The sequence below is a fragment of the Belonocnema kinseyi genome, chromosome 9 (assembly GCF_010883055.1).
Source record: "Belonocnema kinseyi isolate 2016_QV_RU_SX_M_011 chromosome 9, B_treatae_v1, whole genome shotgun sequence".
Classification (NCBI taxonomy): Eukaryota; Metazoa; Arthropoda; class Insecta; order Hymenoptera; family Cynipidae; genus Belonocnema; species Belonocnema kinseyi.
Window position 1 is genome coordinate 82,945,075 of NC_046665.1, and position 17,472 is coordinate 82,962,546.

The 17,472-nt window shown below is 29.3% G+C and overlaps 3 protein-coding genes across 4 annotated transcripts in view; 2 read left to right on the plus strand and 1 right to left on the minus strand.

The window, feature by feature from the left end:
* Nucleotides 1-4,641, plus strand: part of LOC117180223 — an 8,207-nt gene extending 3,566 nt beyond the window's left edge. Inside the window, exon 2 of the mRNA XM_033372609.1 lies at nt 4,287-4,641. Within this exon, the coding sequence (XP_033228500.1) occupies nt 4,287-4,484 (198 nt within the window). The 3' untranslated portion in view covers nt 4,485-4,641. The remainder of the gene's footprint in view (nt 1-4,286) is intronic.
* A 935-nt stretch (nt 4,642-5,576) lies between these two features.
* Nucleotides 5,577-9,848, minus strand: LOC117180222 (dTTP/UTP pyrophosphatase). Its single transcript, XM_033372607.1, has 4 exons — nt 9,553-9,848; nt 6,374-6,615; nt 6,126-6,272; nt 5,577-5,793 (listed from the first exon to the last, which is right to left on the minus strand). Exons 1-4 carry the CDS (start codon nt 9,640-9,642, stop codon nt 5,655-5,657), a joined length of 618 nt encoding a protein of 205 aa, XP_033228498.1. The 5' UTR covers nt 9,643-9,848; the 3' UTR covers nt 5,577-5,654.
* Nucleotides 9,849-14,586: 4,738 nt separating this feature from the next.
* Nucleotides 14,587-17,209, plus strand: LOC117179755. 2 transcript variants are annotated; one of them, XM_033371831.1, is made up of 4 exons: nt 14,587-14,816; nt 15,012-15,232; nt 15,324-15,449; nt 16,294-17,209. In XM_033371831.1, exons 2-4 carry the CDS (start codon nt 15,014-15,016, stop codon nt 16,633-16,635), a joined length of 687 nt encoding a protein of 228 aa, XP_033227722.1. In that variant the 5' UTR covers nt 14,587-14,816; nt 15,012-15,013; the 3' UTR covers nt 16,636-17,209. The 2 variants fall into 2 exon arrangements, with proteins under 2 accessions (XP_033227722.1, XP_033227723.1); XM_033371832.1 differs by lacking the exon at nt 15,324-15,449 and having other exon boundaries at nt 14,596-14,816.
* The last annotated feature ends 263 nt before the right edge of the window (nt 17,210-17,472 follow it).

Below are 17,472 nucleotides of genomic sequence, written 5' to 3' on the forward strand. Positions count from 1 at the left end.
TTTCTGAAATAATATAAGTCTTTGTGAAATCTATCTAAATCTTTGAGAAATCTTTAAAACATCATTTTGAAGTCTTTCGGAAATCATTAAAATCTTTGGGAAATCTTTGTAGATCTTTGCAAAATATTTGAATTATTTAGTAATATTTGGGACATTATTTTAATCTTTGTAAATTGTTTTAGAAATCATTGAAATATTTTCAACCTTTGTGAATTCTTTGAGAATCCTTTGAAAATATGTGTGAAATATTCGGTAATATTTTTGAAATTATTGAAATCTTTGTGAAATATTTTAGAAATGATTGAATTCTTTGACAAGTCTTCTAAATATATCCGAAGTCTTTGAAATATTTGTGAGATAATTGGGAAATCATTTAAATATATCTGAAATCTTTCTGAAATAATATAAGTCTTTGTGAAATCTATCTAAATCTTTGAGAAATTTTTTAAACATCATAGTGAAGTCCTTCGGAAATCATTAAAATCTTTGGGAATTCTTTGTAGATCTTTGCAAAATATTTGAATTATTTAGTAATATTTGCGAAATTATTTAAATCTTTGTGAATTCTTTCCTAAATCATTGAAAACTTTTCAATCATTGTGAAATCTTTGAGAATGCTTTGAAAATCTGTTTGAAATATTCAGTAATATTTGTGAAATTATTGAAATCTTTATGAAATATTTTATAAATGATTGAATTCTTTGTCAAGTCTTTTAAATGTATCCAGAATATTTGAAATCTTTGCGTGGTAATCAGGAAATCATTGGAATGTATCTGAAAGCTTTGTGATATAAAAAATATTTGTAAAATATTTCAAATATTAGGTAAAATTTGTGAAATTATTAAAATCTTTGTGAGATATTTTAGAAATGATTGAAGTGCTTGTCAAGTCTTTTAAATATATCCCAAGTCTTCGTGAGATCATTAGGAAATCAATTAAATCTGTGTTCAACCTTTGAAACCTACCTGCAATCTATGTGGAATAATAGAACTCTTTGTGAAATCTTTTAAACAGATCTGAAATCTTTGCGAAATATTTTTAATCTTTTTGAAATCATTAAAATCTTTGTGAAGTCTTTCGGAAATCATTGCAATCTTTTGAATCTTCCTGAAATCTTTAAAAATCTTTGCGAAATATTTGGTAATATTTGTGAAATTCTTGAAATTTTTGAGAAATGATTGAAGTCTTTGTCAAGTCATTTAAATATATTTCCGAAATAACTGAAATATTTATGAGATAATTAGGAAAACATTAAAGTCTTTATTCAATGTTTTGAAGTCTATCTGAAATCTATCTAAAATCATTGCGAAATACATTTAATCTTTGAGAAATTATTTAAATCTTTGTGAATATCTGAAATGTTTTTGGAATAATAGAAGCCGTTGTGAAATCTATCTGAAACCTTTGCGAAATATTTTTAATCTTTGTGAAATCTTTGGGTATTCTGTAAAAATCTGCGAAATATTTGAAAAATTCGTCAGTATTTGTGAAATTATTGAAATATTTGAGAAATTATTGAAGTCTTTGTCAAGTCTTTTAAATATTTCCGAAATATTTGTGAGGAAATCATTGAAATCTTTGTGAAATAATAGAAGTCTTAATGAAATCATTTAAATCTATCTAAAATCATTGATTTTTTTTTGAAATTTTTATCAAATCTTTGTGACATCATTTTAAACCATCCGAAGTTTTGCGAAATCTTTGAAATCGTTGGCAATATGAATTTTATGCCTGTATTTATTATATATTTTTTATTTTCAATTTGAATTACTATTCAAAAATTTTATCACTCAATATAACTAATATATGCTCCTGCCAAACACTGATTTAGAATTAGATATTATAATAAAGCAACAATATTATATTTCATATGCATCAATATTGCTGCCGGAATCTATTGATTGGTCATATAACATTCTTAATAATACGGAGAAAAATGAATGTTCACACTTAACATCTAGATATTTAAGTTCAACATATTTAATGTGTATCTATTGGATAATAGACTTCTGAGCCGGTTATATTACTTTGAGAACGGTAACGAGAATGAGAATATAACCGAGAAATAAATTCTCTAAAAATTTATGAGAATCTCAGAATTTATTTTAATTAATAAAAAATTTAATTTTTTCGTTAACTTTTCGGTGGAAAATTCAACTCTTTTTTTAAAAGCTTGTCTTTTTTATTTTAAAGTGTACCTGTTTTAGCAGAAATTAAATCTTTTTTGATAAAAATGCAACTGTTTGGTTAGAAATTAAGCTATTACACTATTTTCTTAAAAACTTAACTATTTCGTAGCAAATGTACTTTTTGTTTAAAATTTATATTTTGGTGTTGAAAAATGAACTGAAATATTTTCTGGATGAAAGTTCCAGTTATAAAAAAAAATGTTTTTTTTTTATTACAAATTCATTTGTTTTAGTACAAAATAGATATTTTTTTGATAAAATGCATCTATTTGGTAGAGAATTGAACTATTTTGTTAAAAATTCATCCTTTTTGGTTAAAAAAATTCGTCATTTTGGATTGAAAATTCAATTTTTTTTGTAGAAACTTATTTTTTTTTGTTACAAAAATTCAATTTTTGATGTTACTGAGTTAACTGGAATTTTTTTGGATGAAAAGTTTACTTTTTTTGTAATAAAAAATTCTGCTGCTTTAAGATAAATTTAATATTTTTTGATAAAAATGCAACTATTTGCTAGAGAATTCAACAGTTCTGTCAAGTCATCCTTTTTGGTTAAAAATGCGTGTTTTTGGATTGCAAATTAAATTTTTTTTTGGTGGAAAACTTTTTGTTGTTAAAAAATTCATAGTTTGATCTTGAAAACTCGACTAAAATATTTTTCAACCAAAAATTCATTAAACTTTTTTTTTGAAAACTTATCTGTTTGATTTAAAACTTCATCTGTCATAGAAGAAATTTAATTTTTGGTATGAAAATACAACTTGTTGGTTAACAATCGTTCTTCTTTGCTTGATAATTCAACTAATTTATTTAAAACATTTGTGCGAATCGCTTTGTTAAGAAATCACTTTTTTTGTTAAAGATTTATATTTTAAGTTGAAAAGTTATCTCGTTGGTTAAAAGTTTAATTATCTTGTTAAAAATTAATCTTTTTTAATTGAAAATTAAACTACTTGGGTCAAAGTTAAACTACATTGTGAAATTTTTCTTTATTGAAGGCTTATGTCAGGTTAAAAATTTAACTTTTTAGTGGAAAATACTTCTTTTTTTTTGGTTTAGAATTCATTTTTTAAAAGAAAATGTAACTTTTTCATTGTTTGAAGATATATATTTTTTAATTAAAAATTCGCGTTTTTGTTGTTGTAGACAATAATTTTTTAGTTTGAAATTTCCTTATTCGTGCGTAACAATGCATCAATATCGCAGAAAATTAATTTTATGTTGAACAGTCATATTTTTTGTTTGAAAATTGAACATTTTAACATTTTTAATTTGTATATGAAACACTGTTTTATTCCGCTTATAAAATATTCTATGGTAAAAATATCATAATATTAAAATGCTGGTATTTGAATATTAATGCTTTGAAATGAAAAATTAGTCGAAAAATCAGAGATTTTTGAAAATGTCACGCGTCTAAGTTTTCCGGGAGTGGGGTCTTCTTATTCTACTTCGTGGTATATACTGTAGAGTTTCAATCTAACAGTCTTAAATAATTAATGAGCTACTGCTTTGCATATTTTAAATTCCTGAATATGTCTGAGCTAGAAAATAATGTATATTCAACCGTTGATATAACTTGAACAATACAAATATTTAAAAAAATCATAAATTCTTAAATTCTTTTAAATTCTCCTAAATTCTCTCATATTCTCGGTTATATAACCTGAACTTAAAATCTTGGGAATTTAAGAACTCTGGTTTGTCTGGGAGTTAAAAGCACTTTTGTAAATTATGTTACTCTATCCAAACAGTTTACAGCCTTAATATTACTATCTTGTAACCAAAGCACTAGGAATATTACTTTTTCCAAAAGTTTACATATGACACGAAACATTGACTATAAGCTTCATCAAATGGCCGATAGAGGCATGGCTTTAGCATCTTGGATGTTTAACAAATATTTTTACACCCAAAATCTCAAAAACGTTTCAGATGTTACCCTTTTATATCTGCATGTTTTGCGGTACTATCTATACTTTAAACATACACGTTGGAACATCCATTTTTTCCGTGAATGCATATAAGTTTTCATGAATTGTATAACTTTTATTTAAAAAATAGAACAAGTTACAGCATTTTTCTGAACCTGCACAGGTGAACGCAAACGATCAGCTGCCAAAAACTGCTTGTCTGCATTGCATCGAACGATTAGAGGCTCACCACGAGTTAATGGAACAGTTCATGTTTGCAAAACGGAGATTAACAACAGGGAATAGACCAAACACCATACCTTCCAGCTCGGTGACAAAATCCGCGGATACAACTGCTTCGGCAAGTTCACCTCCGTGTTGACGCGCACAAACGCCCTTTCGAAAATTTCTAAATAATCCAGATAAGTAAATTCGCGAGTAAACCAAAATTTATTCCGACAAAAATTAAACAAAATCAAGTGGAGCATCGACGCTTTAAAACATTTTTTGCAGTATGCTGTTTTGACACACTTGGATCAGTAATTAATTTCGAATTATCTCTTTTTATTCAGTTTATAGTCACTAATGACAATGGGTGGCTCAAATTGCAGGTTTTGTTTTTGCTTCCAATGAGCCGATTTTATAGTGCATTACTTTTTTTTGAAAGACTGTGAAAAAGATATAAATATATAGTATATACATGTAATTATACTACTCTATGTTCTTAAGAGTGTAAAGTATTTAATAAATAATCGTAACTTAACTTTGATTATAGTTCCGTTCCCGGTAATACTAATTCTGAGCAGATGGATATGAAACCACTTGATCAAATGCCTTTCTATGTTTATCTGATACATTTTTGCATAATTCTTGTACTGTCGAATATTCATTGACAAGTGTCGATGTCAAAATTCTAGCAATGAACAGTACTCATAAAAGTTTTTTTATATCAATTTAAATTCTAGCTAGATGAATTAATCTCTTCATAAATTACTATTAGAACGAAGGCGATCATATTTATTTAACAATCTTTATGACGTGCATTGTAAAAGTATTTTTTGGCCAATCTTATGGTTGAATAAGACAATGATTTTTTCATTAAGTACTTGAATAACGTATTATTTTACATTTTTTAAATGACTTTATTTCAAAATCGGTTTGCTCAAAATGTTTCAAATTTCGAGCATTTTTTTTATTATCTAAAAGTGCGATGAACACAGGGTTGATTCTCCTTCACGTGGTCGGAACGTGCAGAGGGAAATGGAGAAGCCGCGATTCCGTAGTTTAATCTCATTTTAAATAAATTAAGCTTTGGTTTGTGTTCTCATCTTGATAAAAAATTGATCGAAAGATTGAAAATAACTTAAAAGCATGTAATATAATTAATGAAATTAGCTTTTAAATGAAAATTCTAAACTAAGATTAGAATTCTGGGCTTCGGTTTCTGGTTTAATATTGTTCAATGAAATAAACGTTTTACAATCGTAAAAAAAGAAACTATTTATTCAAATCATTTTCCTGCTTCTATCAAGATAGCATTGGTCTTAAGTTATCATAACTCTGATGATAATTTATTCAAGTGCTTTACCGTAGAGTACAATGGCATTCCCATTACAGTGTAAAAATCGCCATTTATTTTCTCTACTAAGCAGCCTCCTAACCCTTGAATTCCGTATCCTCCGGCTTTGTCTCTAAAATAAGAATCAATTTAAAAATGCCTTTTTTCATTTTTAACCCTCAAATCCTACACTAGTGCGAATTTGCACCCGAAGTTTTTTCCTTTTGTTGACATTTACGCGAGCACAGCTGCAGCGGATTATCCCCACATATATTAAATATATATGTTAAATATGTGTGATATATGCTCGTTGTTTAGTATATGTTTAATATATTAAATAATTAATATTAACATTGCAAAGGAAACAATTCGCACAAGTGTACCGTTTACGTATGCTGGGTTGGAGCGTACCGTTTGAGGGTTAAATTATGATTTCTAATAATTTTTGATCGTTTCTAAACTTACAAGGGTTCTCCAGTACGAATATAAGCTTTAATCTGATCTTCTGAAAGATCTCCGAACTTGACTTCAGCTGATTCATAAAATTTTATCTCAGTTTTTCTAGTTTTCAGACATACGCCCGTGTAAACAGTGTGCGTTTTATTATTTAGGCTGAACAAATAAAAAATTAGTACCTACATCTGTCTTTCCAGATATATTTTTAATGAACTAATTGGTATTATTATTATTATTATTATTATTAAATAACTGACCAAGACAACATTTTAAAAGCATCCTGCTCATCTTTTGGTTTGCCGTAAATTACATCTCCTAAAGTGACTAGAGTATCGGCTCCAATGATTAGTTCTGGAGGCGTTTTCTCTTTTTCTAATCGCTCAAATACATCCAAGACTTTGAACCTAGCCAAATCTTGAATATAGTCGCTGTGGCTATTATATTTGGACCTATCCAAATTTTCATTGTAAAAAGATGGAACAATTTCCACTTTAAAACCCTGGAAATATAATAATATTTGTTTTTTGAACCCTATAATATAATCATTGAAAAATCTGTTATAGTTATGAATTATTGAAGCGAAGTTAATATAACGGTAAAATAAAGCACTTTGATTCCTCTTGGGCATCAAATAAATTTGATTCTTCATATAGGGATGTTTTACACTGAGAATTAAAAAAAAAAGATATTTTTAATTTTAGTTTATATAAATCATCTTATCTAACTTATTTCAAATTAGTATAAAATGTCAGTACGTTGTACTGATTCCCAATAATCTATACAGTATCATACAGTACTATTTTGTTTCAAATATAAAAAAATTCGCACATAAACAAACCAAACAATTCTATAGAATACTGCAAAAACATTATTGGTGGACCATGGAAGGTCATGAAACATTCGTCAATAGGTCACTCGATGCGTCTTGAAATCGCAAACAAATGTATTAGATACAGTACTGTTATATTCCCAATACCAAATAAATTGTACACATAAACAATAATTTTAGTTGAAACTTTAAGAACGGTATTATTAGTTCATGAAAAAGTCATAAAAGGTTCTTCAATAGATCAATTTATGCGTCTAAAATCGTATTGCCAATAATAAATAAATTTCCATCAAACAACAAAGATAATAAACATATTTGATAATTTATGAATCGGTATTTGATAGATATTAAGGCTCATCGAAGGTTTATCAATAGGTCATTTGACGTGTTTCGAATACGCGAACAATTATTTACTATGTGCAGGTAGGCAGAGCAAAGCAAGCAATTGCAGGCAGCGCTCGCAGTGACGAAACTTAGAAGTTCCTCAATGCATCGAGAAGCGAGTGCCACTAGAGTTCTTAAATTCCCAGGAATTTAAGACCGAGAACATGACAAAATTTAGGATAATTTAAAAGATTTTATGATTTTTACAATATTTTTATTGTTTAGGTTATATCAATAGTTGAATATAAATTATTTTCTAGCTCAGACATATTCAGGAATTTAAAATATTCTCTGATTTTTCGAATAATTTTTCATTTCATATAATTAATATTCAAATACCAGCATTTTAATCTTACAGTATTATAAAACCAAAAAGACGAATTTCCAACAAATAAAGATTTTTCACTCAAAAAATAAATAAAAGTTTATTTAAATCATTGAACCTTCAAACCAGAAGACAAATTTTCTTTACAAAAATTCAATTTTCAAAGAAAAAATATGACTATTCAACAAAAAATTAATTTTCCACGAAACTGATGCATTTTTACGCAAAAAAAAGGAAATTTCAAACTAAAAAATTATTTTCTACAACCACAAAAGACGCGAATTTCTAACTAAAAAATATCAATCTTGAAAAAATGGAAAAGTTACATTTTCTGTTAAGAAATTAATTCGAAAAAAAAAGTATTTTCCACTAAACAGTTAAATTTTCAACGAGACATAGGCCTTCAATAAAGAAAAATTTCACAATGCAGTATAACTTTGACCCAAGTAGTTTCATTTTCAATTAAAAAAAGATTAATTTTCAACAAGATAATTAAACTTTTAAACAACGAGATAACTTTTCAACTTAAAATATGTATCTTGAACAAAAAAAATGATTTCTTAACAAAGCGATTCAACCCAATATGTTTTAAACAAATTATTTGAATTATCAAGCAAAGAAGAACCATTTTTAACTAAAAAGTTGCATTTTCATGCAAAAAATGAAATTTCTTCTATAACAGATGAAGTTTTAAATTGAAAAGATAACAAGAAATAATTTTCTACTAAAAAATTGAATTTTTCAATTAAAAAAGAATGGTTTTTAACAAAAAAGGATGACTTTTTAACAAAATTGTTGAACTCTCTAGAAATTAGTTGCATTTTTATCAAAAAATATGAAATTTATCTTAAAGCAGAATTTTTTATTACAAATGAAGTTGAGTTTTCATCCAAAAAAGATTCCAGTTAACTCAGCAACACAAAAATTGAATTTTTGTAACCAAAAAATGAGTTTTTACGAACAAAATTGAAATTTTCAATCCGAAAAGACGGACTTTCTCAAACAAAACTTTTTTTTCAAACAACTTTTGGGTTGGAATGCAACTTTTTTTGTAAAAAAAACTCGTCTTCCTGGATTGAAAACTCAACTACTTTGTTCATAGTTTATATCTTATTTAAAAAATCATCTCCTTCGGTAGATATTTCATTTGGTTGTTGAGAATTTAACTGCTTGCTTGAAAATTCGTCTTTCTTCGATGAAGTTGATAATTTTTAAATTAAGATTAGAAACTTTTTTCCTTTAAATATCAACTGATACATTTTTCTGTTAAAAATACATCTTTTTAATGAAAAATTAATCTCCATTGTACAAAATTGATTTTTAAATTTAAAATTCTACTATTAAAAAATTTAAGATTTTGTCAAAATTAATATTTTTGGATTGGAACAACAAAAAAACGAAAAAAAAACTCATTAGAAAGAACCACGAAAGAACGTTATTTTATCAATGAAAGAAACAGAAGACTCTAAAGCTAAAGCACATTCCCATCAATTTAATTTAAAAATTCCTAAAACTACTGAAGGACAGAGCACGAGTTGAAGTAAAAGACGGATTAAAACCGAATTTTAAAAAAAAATTTAGTTTTTTGGCTTTAATTTTTAAATTGAAAAGCTACAAATTTTTTTTCTAAAAATAAATAGATTAGGAATATAATTTCCGATCCAGATATATCCTTTAATAATTAAAATCTGGCCCTTCAAATATACCACAATAATATTATTGTATTTTGAATATCAAAAAAGTTTCTCTTGTATAAAAAAGATAAGATTTTTTTTCAAATTTATAAACACAAAAAAAAATTTTATTTCAAAATGTAGGTAATCACAAACCCCCTTTATGAGGAAACAAAACGGTTGAAACAATCTTTAGAAATTTGGAGGTTATGCAAGTATACATACCAATTTCTGAATAATTTCCTGACGCCTGGGTGAACTGCTAGCCAAAATAATTCTACCTGCAGAAAGTGCTTGAATGGCTGGTTCTAACATTTTATAAAATGTAATTTTAAATTAGGTTACATATGAATTAGTTTCTGATTTCCTACACACGCCGACCTATTTTGAAGGGACTATACAATAATACAAATGGTTTACATTTGAGAAACATTGAGGATATCATCAGTTATCAATGGTATCATGATTATCATCAATATTGTGTCATATCAACATAAAGAGCGAAAAAAGAGAAAGCACAAAAAATTCCCAACGTAGGTTACAAAGAAACATAGATACTTCCATCTCTTTTTAACCAGTCGCATTGATTTTAGTTTTTGGAACGTATTATAGGTTCGCTAGTGAGGTGCCGCATCTAGGATCTAGGCATGTCTGTGAAGATGGCACTCCAAAATTTGGAAATGAAATTTTTTGATGGAATACTTTGGTGGTTCTCTGGTGGGTATAAGGTGGTGGTTTTTTATGTTGGGCGGTTAAAATTTGGGCAGATATTAATGCTTTAAAAAGTTTCCACAACATGCGCAGATGATTGTGCGCATATTCAAATGACGCCACATTTAACACAAGAAATGCGTTGACCCATGGACATAGGAAACATGGGACTAGGCATACTATTGCGGGGGTGATGCAATGAGGGGGAGGTCCGCCACCTTTTGATGTCCCGCGACAAATATGGCAGCGCCCACATGTTTATATTTTCATGCACAGTTTGTCGGCAAAAATACTCGTGCGCATAATCAAATGGCACATCGTAAGATGGCAGCTCTCCCCACTCATGGAATTCTCCCCCCTCCCGTGGATTCAAACCCGCTCTGACAAGTTAGGATGGCATGTCTAGTCCCGTGTTTCCTAGGTCCATGCGTTGACCGAATTCATTTCAAATCAGGCAGGTTCTACGATTAAAGTCGCGGAAACTTTCATGCACAAAATATGATTTTTATTTAGAGGAAATGAGGGAATGCATACCATTTTCTATTTGCAAAAATATCATTTTCTTATATCTAATTTTTTAATTAACCTAATTTTCTCTAAAAAGCAACATATTTAGTCCCCGAGAGATTCTATAACTTCAAGTGTAGAACCTGTCTGATTTTAAATGGATTTGATCCCTTTTTTTTAACTTTTCGGTAGCAAAATCTCTTCTTTTAAATCAGAAATGGCTTTTATTCTTGAAAAGATTGAACTTACTATCTGAATTTCCACCAAATTAATGTTTTATAAGCTAATAATTAAAAGATTATTAAAATGTATGGCTTTCATGAGAAATTTAAGGAGATTTTTATGTTTTTAATTTTTAAAAGTCAAGGAGATTTCTAGATTTTTAAGTTTTACTAGGTAGTAAAAAACCATGTTAAGGTTTAGAATTAAAAAAAAAACTCTTTTATATATTTGGCAGCTACGAAAAATAATTAAATATAATCGCATAAAATATTCGCGATTAATCTATTTTAATGTATATAGCGTATATAGTAACGAATACACGAATAAATAAAAAAAATTTCTGAAAATATATATTATTACTAAATTATAAAATTTCACAAATTTCAAATAACGGCAAGACTTTTAATTGACAAATAATAAAATCCCAAATTTAAAAATATCCGGAACTGAAGTTCACCGACCTCGAGATCGACTTATAAAATAAACGAATTATTAAATTTATTTATTTAATGTTTTCGGAAATTTTAAATTTCAGGAATAGAAAGAATTATGAGAATTCAACAATTCGGCAACTTTATAATTCGTGAATTTATATTTTCGGCCTTTTTCACTAATCTGTGGTGTTTTAATGCATTTTTGAGTTATTTTGTATTAATCCCGGATATTCAAACGGTTACAGCCCAATAATTCGAAGGCATTTTGGTTAAAGATGTATTTTTTTAATAGTTTGCATAAGGCTGCCCCGGTATGTATTATTAGTCACGGACGCTTTTTGGTAAAACAATCAAGTGATATAATAAAAACGGTGTGCATTGACATATTGAATTTTAATTTCCAAATTATGGAGTGCCAACTTGACAGGAATGAACTGGCATTCTATCTTTGATTTAACGTAGAAAACTTTCAATTGGTTATACATTTTCTACGTAGACATAGTTTTCCACATGCGTAAAATACGTTTTAAACGTAGAAAACCTCGGCTGATGTGTCACAACCCATCCTTGGTCCCTTACCGCGTGGTCCTGAAGGCATGGACTAGTAGAAACTATAAAAAACCAGACTCGACTGAATAAATTTGGTATGTATAGGTGTATTTTCTTTATTCCGCGAAGGAATAGTAAGGGTACCTTTTCACGGAGACCCGTTTTGAATTAATTTGACACATCGAGTTCGTATCTGGGCTATCAACTAATCAAATTTACTATGAACCAACAAAGTACCTAGAAATGAATCCTATGAAAAATATTAATTTCGTGATTAATTCAAAACAGGCCTCCGTGAAAAGGTACCGTAAGAAGCATGATCTAAGTGTAACGGAATCGAATTTTCATAAAAAAAATTTAGTCTATGGCAGCAAAGTGGATATCAGTCTGGCTGGAATGGTAGGGAACTACGTTAACAGAGAGGGGATAAGAAGAAGCGGGGAATTCAAAAGACACTAAAATGAATGATCCGAATTTGAGAGTTTTCTAGAAAGGTCACTCGTTAGGAATTTTAGAAGTAATTTAATAATAATTTAAGGAAGCGTAGAAAGCCTTAAAGGGTTGACTCAGCCCTGTCGTAACTAGTTAAAATATTGCATACCAATGATATTACATTTCTAAATGAAATTCCTATGTAATTATAAAGCATAAAAACAGAAACGTATTGACGAATGAGAACTTCATGGAATGTCTTAGCTTTAATAATAAAATCTCACACGTGTGCCTATTCAAAGGAAAAGAATTTAAGTTGCGAGATGCGTATTAGGGCAGAGTAGTAGATAGCAGCTTTCGCATGGGCAAAGTTCAATTTCCACGTTTCTTTACATCTTGAAAAGTGACTAAGAGTTCCAAGGTCAATTTCCACGCGTCTTTACATCTTGAAGAATGACTAAGGGTTCTAGAGTAGAGATAAGTCTATATAAGGGAGGTAATAATCAGGAAGAGCAGAGAATTTGTCAAGCTCCCATCGGCTTCGGTTTTTATGTATTTTCGAAACTAAAATTGTAGACGTTCTTTATTAATTAAAAGATCTTTTATTTGGGAGAGTGCGTGACCTAAAAATATATATGTATTGCATTGAATAAAATTGAATAATCTCAATTTTGCTACGAATTCATAGTGTTTTTTATTTTACGAAATAACCTTTATCCCAATTTCAGACTAACGTTTTAACGTTTTTAGCAGTAACGGACATTAAAATCCGCAATTTAAAAAGGATAATGAATTTAAAAAATTTTTAACTTGGCGGTATCCGAGGATTTTTTACAAGTTATCAGCAAAGGGCCAGGACCGCCCCAGGACGTAACATAAGGTCTAGTCATCAGCTCCCCCAGTTTCGTCGCCAGTCGCACCCCACCACACCCAGCCATCTTGGTTATCAGCGGCGTATCTGGGGAAAATAGCGCCCATGGCAAGCATGGAAAATTGTACGCCCCTGTGCAAAACAACTTGACCAAAATATCTTTACCTCTACTACTAATTTTCCGTGTTTTTGTTTTTTTTTTTTTGAAGCAAACAGATAATTTTGGTAGAATTTGAAAGAGCTATCGTTTTATTATTTGAAAAATTATTAATGAAATTGTTACGTCGTAACAATTAACTTTTATAATTTTTAATAATACTGTTTATTAATTTTCATTTGCGTTTGAGCAACTCTCTCAATCTTGAACCGTCTTTACTTTCGTATTCTTTAATTTCGCCTTGTCAGGTTTATTATTTTATAACTCCGTAGAGCGCATAGACAGCCTGCAAATATATTTAAGAACTTTTTAAGCAGATGTTTAAAATTGTCAGAATCTTTCAAACTGTTCCTAGATTTTTACCTTTACTGCTGTAATCCTCGACCAAGTTATAAGATAGTTTCTAATTTCGGAGTTTGATGCTTTTATTGTTTAGGCGTGCTTCTATGACACGACTTAGGATTTAGTCTCCAACCTTCTTTAAACAAATTTATGACACCGACTCGCCGAACTGCTCAAGCGTGACCCTAGGTTAACACCTTCTTTTTAGGTTTTCCGAATTTGTACTAATAGGCGTCGATGACCGTTCTCTGTACCAATCACAGGTAGCTTAAGAAACTTGCGACACACCTTCTGTAAGGGAAAATTACCCCCAAGCGCACTTCAACTTGACGAGGCAGACAGATACTACTTAGCTTCCGAACGAAACACAGACTAAAACCGAGCGCGAACTTCTCCTATGTATTTTTTATTAGAATAAATTTTATTTATTTTAAAAACAAAAATTTCATTCTTTTCAATTACACCTTTACTCAAAAACAGAAATTATCACCTGAGAATCTCGTATCACACGCTTACCCGCGTTCTCGCTATATGTTATTCATTTATGTACATTTTTGTAAACGAGGATCGTTTTTTTATTCATAAAAACATTTATATGATTGTATTGTATTGATATGTATATCATTTCAGTAAAATATATTATAATTGACAGGTTATGTTAACAATATTTCTCCGTATTTCTTCTACATTACAAGGATTGGAAGTTATATATTTTTTAATATTTTACATTATCTATGACACAAACTGCATTATTTTGAAACTAATTTAATTGATTTGGAAATTATATATTTCCTTTATCTTTTAACAACTTTTGCTTGAAATCTTCGCTTATGGCATTTACTACATTTCAAATATACTTCATTTCCTGCGCTCACTTTTCCAATATGGCTAGTTGTGGTGGAGCTGCTTTTTATTGGTTAACTTTTTTTAGTTGCGTGTGGCTAGACCGTGTATTCTTAGATCATGCTAAGCAGTAGTATCTCTGTAAGTGGGTAGTGGAACCACAAACAGCCAAAAATTCATTCATGTTTGCTTCGAATGAGTAGTTAAGGCCAGTTCCGCGCACATGCGCATTGGCGGTTTCTATGACAACAGCTGTTGGAAGTTTTGGACAGAGTTTTGGACTAGTGTTTTTAACATTTTTGTTTGGATTTCTGTACTTCCAATTTGCCATGGCAGATTATTTTTTCATAACATAATTTGAATGTTTTCATAAAAGTTAAAAGTAATATTTCAAGTTTAAGGAGTGCATGTAGCTTGCAGAGTAAGTATTTGTTTGCACCAGTTGAATATGCATACGAGGCTAGATGCTTCTACACATTGAAGAATCTGATGTCAACCTAACCTATAAATGAATATTTTTATTTTGTACAATGTTTATATGGTATACATAAAATGTGGAATAATTGTTGAGAATAAAATGGAATAACATAATTTTAAATATGTATTCTTCTTGCAGCCATGAAGTGTTTTATCACTAGATGTGACTCAGCGTCCAATGGTTGGAACATTATTACTAAGAAGAAAGAAAAATGCGAAAAAATACCAAAAAGCCCCACGACATGCGAGAAGGCTTTAAAGAGCTTCAAAAGAGACGAAAAAATTCCGAAATCTACCGCCCAGCCACTACCAGTAATGCCCATGAGATATCGGAAAAGAAGTATGTTTAAGCCTCCTTCGGTACGTATAGCGTATTTTTAAAAATAATTAAATTAATAACACTGCATAATGATTATAATGATAAAAAAATGCTAATTGCTTATTAAATTAGATGAAGATGTGGCGAAAAGGGATTTTTCAAAGTGAAATATCAAAATTAATAACATTTTTCCGTATGAGGTCGTTTTTGGTAGAAAATGGATCTTTTCTACTGGAAAACAACTGCCCCGTTACAAATGTATGTATTTTATTGAAAACACGTCTTTTTTGGTAGAAAATGTATTTCTTTGGTTAAAACTGCAACAGTTAAATTAAAAATTAAATTAGCTTCGAAATTTTAAAAATCGGTTTAAAATTTGTCTTTTGGTAGAAAATCAATCTTCGTGGTTAAAAAATCTTGTTTCTTAGTTATAAATTCATCTTTGTATGTTAAAATAATGCAGCTATGTATTTGTTTAAAAATTAAACAATTTTATTGAAAGTTTAATCATTTTTTTCAAGATTGAACTAGCTTCGCAATATCACACTTTTTGGTCGAAAGTTCATCTTCCGTGCTTAGAAATGAACCGAGAAATGAATTTTTTTCTGAATTGAACTTATTGTGTTTGAAATGCAAATTGTTTTTGGTTCATATTTAATTTTATTTTATTGTTGAAAACTCGATTTATTTATTAAAAATTCGAAATTTTGGATAAAGAATTCATCTTTCATCATAGAAAAATCATCTTTCTTGGTTGAAAATAAAATTGAGAATTTATCTGTTTGGTTAAAAATTCAACTATTTTGTAGAAAATTTGTCTTTTGGTTGCAAACACAACTATTTAGTGTAAAGTTGAATTATTCTGTAAGAATAAATTTTCTTTTTTAATGAAGATTTATAATTTTGGTTGAAAATTTAACTACATTTTACATATGTCAAAATTAAAAGCATTTTTTCATATAATGTCGGGGCAAATTTTTTTTTTGATTTTAACATTTCACTTTAAAGAATCACATTGTGATGGGGATATATTTTCATGCAATTTATTATAAATTTTTGTGTACATGTTTCTCACTTACTCGCATAATTTAATTACTTCTAGGAGAAGATGTTAAAAGTGTGGCAAAGGGTAATTCCGGACCAGAGTAAAGAACTCAAAATGAATCATGTTTTGTGTGAATTACATTTTAAAAATGAAGACATTGAAAGGGACCGTGTTGTTTATAAGAAAGGAGGAATAGTAGAACGTGAAGTAAGAAAACATCCGATATTATATGAAGAAGCTGTTCCATGCTACTTTTCTAAAAATTTAAGACCACGATTACGATCTCGAGTAGATGAAGGTTGCGCTGTATTATTTGAAATACCTGCAAATTTTTCGGAAGAATTGATGAAAGAATGTGATAAATTGGCAGCAAAGAAACTTATAAAAGAAAGGGCGTAAAACCTGTAAAGAGGTTCTCGTAAAATAATCTAATTATGATCATAATAACTATGTTTTACTTTTAACTATATGCTTTTAAGTAATTGCCTTGGAACCGCGGCCCAGCCTCAAGTTTGAATTGTCTCATTTCAATCCAAAAGTACTACAAAGGAGGCAATTCGGTTTTGAGGTTAAGTCCTGGTTCCAATTCGTATAAATTTATACTTCCAAAAACAATCGTGTACATTACTTCTGATTAGTTGTGCTTCCACGTGATCTTACAAAAACGTATACGGGTGATTGCCAAATTTCAGGCAAACTTTAGTACATAAAGTGTTAGTCACATTATCATTAGGAATATCATATTTAACTACCAAAGTTTATTATATCGCATTTAAAATTTTTAAATCCAAAAGGGGAATTTCTAAAAATAAGAAATAATAATTAAATTCGTACAGCAAATGTGGAAAGCGGATTTGAGGTTAGGAGTTTGTTGAAAAAGAGCGCGGGCCTTTAAACAGTTTAAAAACTGTGACCCATGCAAATCAGGGTTATGAACAATGAAACGTTTCATTGTAACATTGAAACTTTCAAATGTTTCACAGTCAAAGTTACATCGTTTCATGAAAGATTGGGGGGAAAGGAGAGAATTTCCATATGCGCATGCGCGGAAATAATATCAGGTTAGGTACATGTTACTAGTATCGTTATGCCACTTCGCCGCAAGTTTAAACTTTTTTAAAAATTTTATTTAGTGTTTCTCAGTGTTTCCGCAGTAAAATTGTGATATTTGTGAAAACATTAAAAATTGTTGCTCTGAATACTTCAAAATGCCTTTGTCTATTAAATATAACTAAT

Coding starts and splice junctions, on each gene's coding strand:
- LOC117179755 (XM_033371831.1), top strand. CDS start 15,014: ATGAAGTGTTTTATCACTAGATGTGACTCAGCGTCCAATGGTTGGAAC. Junction 15,233..15,323: donor GTATGTTTAAGCCTCCTTCG/GTACGTATAGCG, acceptor TTATTAAATTAG/ATGAAGATGTGGCGAAAAGG. Junction 15,450..16,293: donor ACAACTGCCCCGTTACAAAT/GTATGTATTTTA, acceptor AATTACTTCTAG/GAGAAGATGTTAAAAGTGTG.
- LOC117180222 (XM_033372607.1), bottom strand. CDS start 9,642: ATGTTAGAACCAGCCATTCAAGCACTTTCTGCAGGTAGAATTATTTTG. Junction 6,273..6,373: donor GCTTTTAAAATGTTGTCTTG/GTCAGTTATTTA, acceptor TTATTTGTTCAG/CCTAAATAATAAAACGCACA. Junction 5,794..6,125: donor ATTCGTACTGGAGAACCCTT/GTAAGTTTAGAA, acceptor TTCTTATTTTAG/AGACAAAGCCGGAGGATACG.